Genomic DNA, 3,346 nt, shown 5'->3' with positions numbered 1-3,346 from the left:
CCCACAAATATCAAGTACAAAAATTCTATTAAGTTTTTAACGACAGAGTATTAAAATGAAAAATAAACTAAACATTTGGCATGATTTTTTTAAAAAAAGTTTAGACATCAAAGCATAATAAAAGTTATAGTTTAAATACTAAACATGTAGTTTACAATTTTTAACAATTTAAATGACATTTATTAATTTAAGTGAAAAGAGTGAAACCATACCAACCAATGATGAAAACACTGAAACTAGGGATGATAATTTAACCTGAGATTGATGAATTTCTGACTAATTTTTTTGGATAATTTAATTTTATTACCCAAATAGGCAGAGTTCTGCTACAAAATCAAAATCTTCCAAGGAACAAAGGAAAACCTACTTACAACAAAAGATGGTTAGCCTATACCCCAATGATTGCATAGATTAATATTAACACTATCTAATCTATTAATATTCTTTCTTCTTAATTGAATACTTACAATCTCCTTAATGGAATTCAGGATCTCATCAACGTTTTTTGAACTTCCTCGGAACAATCTTCGATTTCTTTCCTCCCACAAGGAATAAATAAGTGCACACCAAGCAAGCTTCAAGATAGTAGTTAGGAGAGACTTACCTTTCCAAGCACCACAAGCCGAAGCTAACATGTTTATCCATGACAAAGGTGGTCTGCTCAAGCTGGTGAGACTCAAAATAGCTTTCCATAGGGAAACAACCATAGAGCATTCAACGAACAGATGGTCCCTAGTTTCCAGAACTTCATTGCAGATTACACATAATCCATTAGTAATGATTCCCATACGTTGAAGCCTCTCCCTAGTTGGGAGTCTATCCATAAGTGTCATCCAAGAGATCTTTCTAAGTTTAGGAATGTGGAGGGGAAACTATATCAATTTGTGCCAAGGAACTTTGTCTCCCTTTACCCGTAACTCTTTCCAAATTTCTTTTATCTTCTTTGGTCTTGAAGATCAAACTAGAAAAGCCACTACCCTTAATTTAAATACTCTCCTGATGCACCAACTTGAATTTGCTCCTTCCACGAGCCAAAAGTCATTATCCTTAATCTTTTAAACAAATATCATATTTGGGTCAAATCATATTCAAATGAAAATTATATATATTTTAGATTGGATTAAATTGATCAAACCCTGATCCAGCCCAACTGGTTATCGTCCCTATAGGCAACCAAAGCCGGTCAAAACAGTTCTAGGAAAATGTAATTGCTCTAACGGGAGCTAAAAAACAGCAACAAAAAAATAAATCGAAGTTAAAAAGCAAATGGTAAATGCTGGAAAACCTCCAGATATTATTCCCTTCCTCTCCTCGCCTATTCCGGTGCAGAAAAGAAAAGAAGAAGAAGAAGAAACCGAAACAAATCCTGTGTAGAAATTGCTTCAAAGCGCAGGAAAATCACAGTAACGAGAATGGCATGTCTTGGATGATGATTGGAGGACGGCAATGCATCGAGATATCCGCAATGTCTGGTGTGTTGACTGGGAGATTCACTCGGGTTTAATTAGGTTACCATTTTAACTGAGGGGACCACCACAAGCAGCTTTAAAAAAGCAAAAGAAATCCGAGCCACCCACATTTCTGCTCAGGAAAATTAATGGAAGACTTAAAGCCGAGACCTGCAAGTTCGTCCCCTCTAACCCCATTAGGCTTCTTAGAAAGAGCAGCTACCGTGTACGGTGATTGCACCTCCATCCTCTACAACACCAATTCCTACACTTGGTCCCAAACCCACCGTCGCTGTCTCCAGTTAGCTTCTTCCCTCTCATCTACCGGCATCAAATCGGGCCATGTCGTTTCCGTTTTGGCCCCTAACATCCCATCCATGTACGAGCTTCATTTCGCCGTTCCCATGGCGGGTGCTGTCCTCAACAGCATCAACACCCGCCTCGACGCCCGTACCATCTCCGTTATGTTACGTCACTGTGAACCTAAGCTCCTCTTTGTCGATACCCTTTCTCAGTCTCTAGCCTTGGAAGCCATATCTTTGTTCCCCCCTAACGAGAACCACCCTCTTCTGGTCTTGATCGAAGATGATTACGAAGGTGATGGTGCGAGTTCCAGTGTTGATTCCCGCTTTTGTTGCACGTACGAGAGCCTGGTGGAGAAAGGTGACCCCGGTTTCAACTGGGTTCGACCCAAAAGTGAATGGGATCCGATTGTTTTGAACTATACATCGGGCACCACCTCGTCTCCCAAAGGAGTGGTTCATTGCCACCGGGGAATTTTCACCATCACACTTGATTCTTTAATCGATTGGGAAGTCCCAAAACAACCTGTTTACTTATGGACACTCCCCATGTTTCACTCCAACGGGTGGAGTTTCACTTGGGGAATGGCTGCCGTCGGTGGAATCAATATTTGTGTCCGGAAAGTCGACGCCCCTATCATCTATGGTTTGATTAGAAAGCATGGCGTCAATCATATGTGTGGAGCCCCCGTGATACTCAACATGTTATCAAATTCTCCTGAAGCTAAACCACTAGCGAACCCAGTAAAAATCATCACTGCCGGAGCTCCACCTCCGGCGCCGGTTCTTTTGAGAACCGAGTTACTCGGGTTTGTAGTGAGTCATGGGTACGGGTTAACCGAAACAGGTGGGCTGGTTGTGTCTTGTGCTTGGAAAAGGGAATGGAACAAGTTTCCAGCAACGGAGAGAGCGAGGCTGAAAGCGAGACAGGGAGTGAGAACTCTGGGTATGACGGTAGCGGACGTGGTGGATCTCGAGTCAGGACTGAGTGTTAAACGCGACGGGTCAACTCTTGGGGAGATCGTTCTGAGAGGTGCTTGTGTTATGTTGGGGTATCTAAAGGACCCAAAGGGTACATCCAAGTGCTTGACGGAAAACGGTTGGTTTTACACCGGAGATGTTGGGGTGATCCACCCCGATGGATATTTGGAAATCAAAGATCGTTCCAAGGATGTTATAATCAGCGGTGGGGAGAATCTGAGCAGCGTTGAAGTTGAGTCCATTTTGTACACTCACCCGGCCATCAATGAAGCGGCGGTGGTGGCCAGGCCAGATGAGTATTGGGGAGAGACTCCCTGCGCTTTCGTGAGCTTGAAAGGTGAGTTAACTCGTAAACCGAGTGAGATTGAGATAATGGAGTATTGCAGAGCCAAGTTGCCACACTACATGGTACCCAAAACGGTGGTGTTCAAGGAAGAATTGCCCAAGACTTCAACGGGGAAGATTCAGAAGATGGTTCTGAGAGAAATTGCAAAGGGAATGGGTTCATCTTCCTTCACTCGGGTGAGTAGAATGTGAACCGAGTCGAACCGAGTTGTTAGGTAGCCCTTGTCGTTTTTCATGAATGTCTGGATTAGCCAGGTCATTATGGTTTCA

At 42.8% G+C, this 3,346-nt stretch overlaps 1 protein-coding gene across 1 annotated transcript; it reads left to right on the top strand.

Moving 5' to 3' along the window:
• The first annotated feature begins 1,537 nt into the window (after window positions 1–1,537).
• Window positions 1,538–3,346, top strand: LOC120137420 (probable acyl-activating enzyme 6). The gene has a single exon (XM_039153172.1). The coding sequence runs from the start codon at window positions 1,598–1,600 to the stop codon at window positions 3,266–3,268; it is 1,671 nt and encodes a 556-aa protein (XP_039009103.1). The 5' UTR covers window positions 1,538–1,597; the 3' UTR covers window positions 3,269–3,346.

This window comes from Hibiscus syriacus, unplaced genomic scaffold (assembly GCF_006381635.1).
Source record: "Hibiscus syriacus cultivar Baekdansim isolate YM2019G1 unplaced genomic scaffold, ASM638163v2 tig00002011_pilon, whole genome shotgun sequence".
In the NCBI taxonomy this organism is placed as follows: Eukaryota; Viridiplantae; Streptophyta; class Magnoliopsida; order Malvales; family Malvaceae; genus Hibiscus; species Hibiscus syriacus.
The sequence above is the reverse complement of the archived record's forward strand: the minus strand, read 5'-3'. Positions and strand labels throughout refer to the sequence as shown.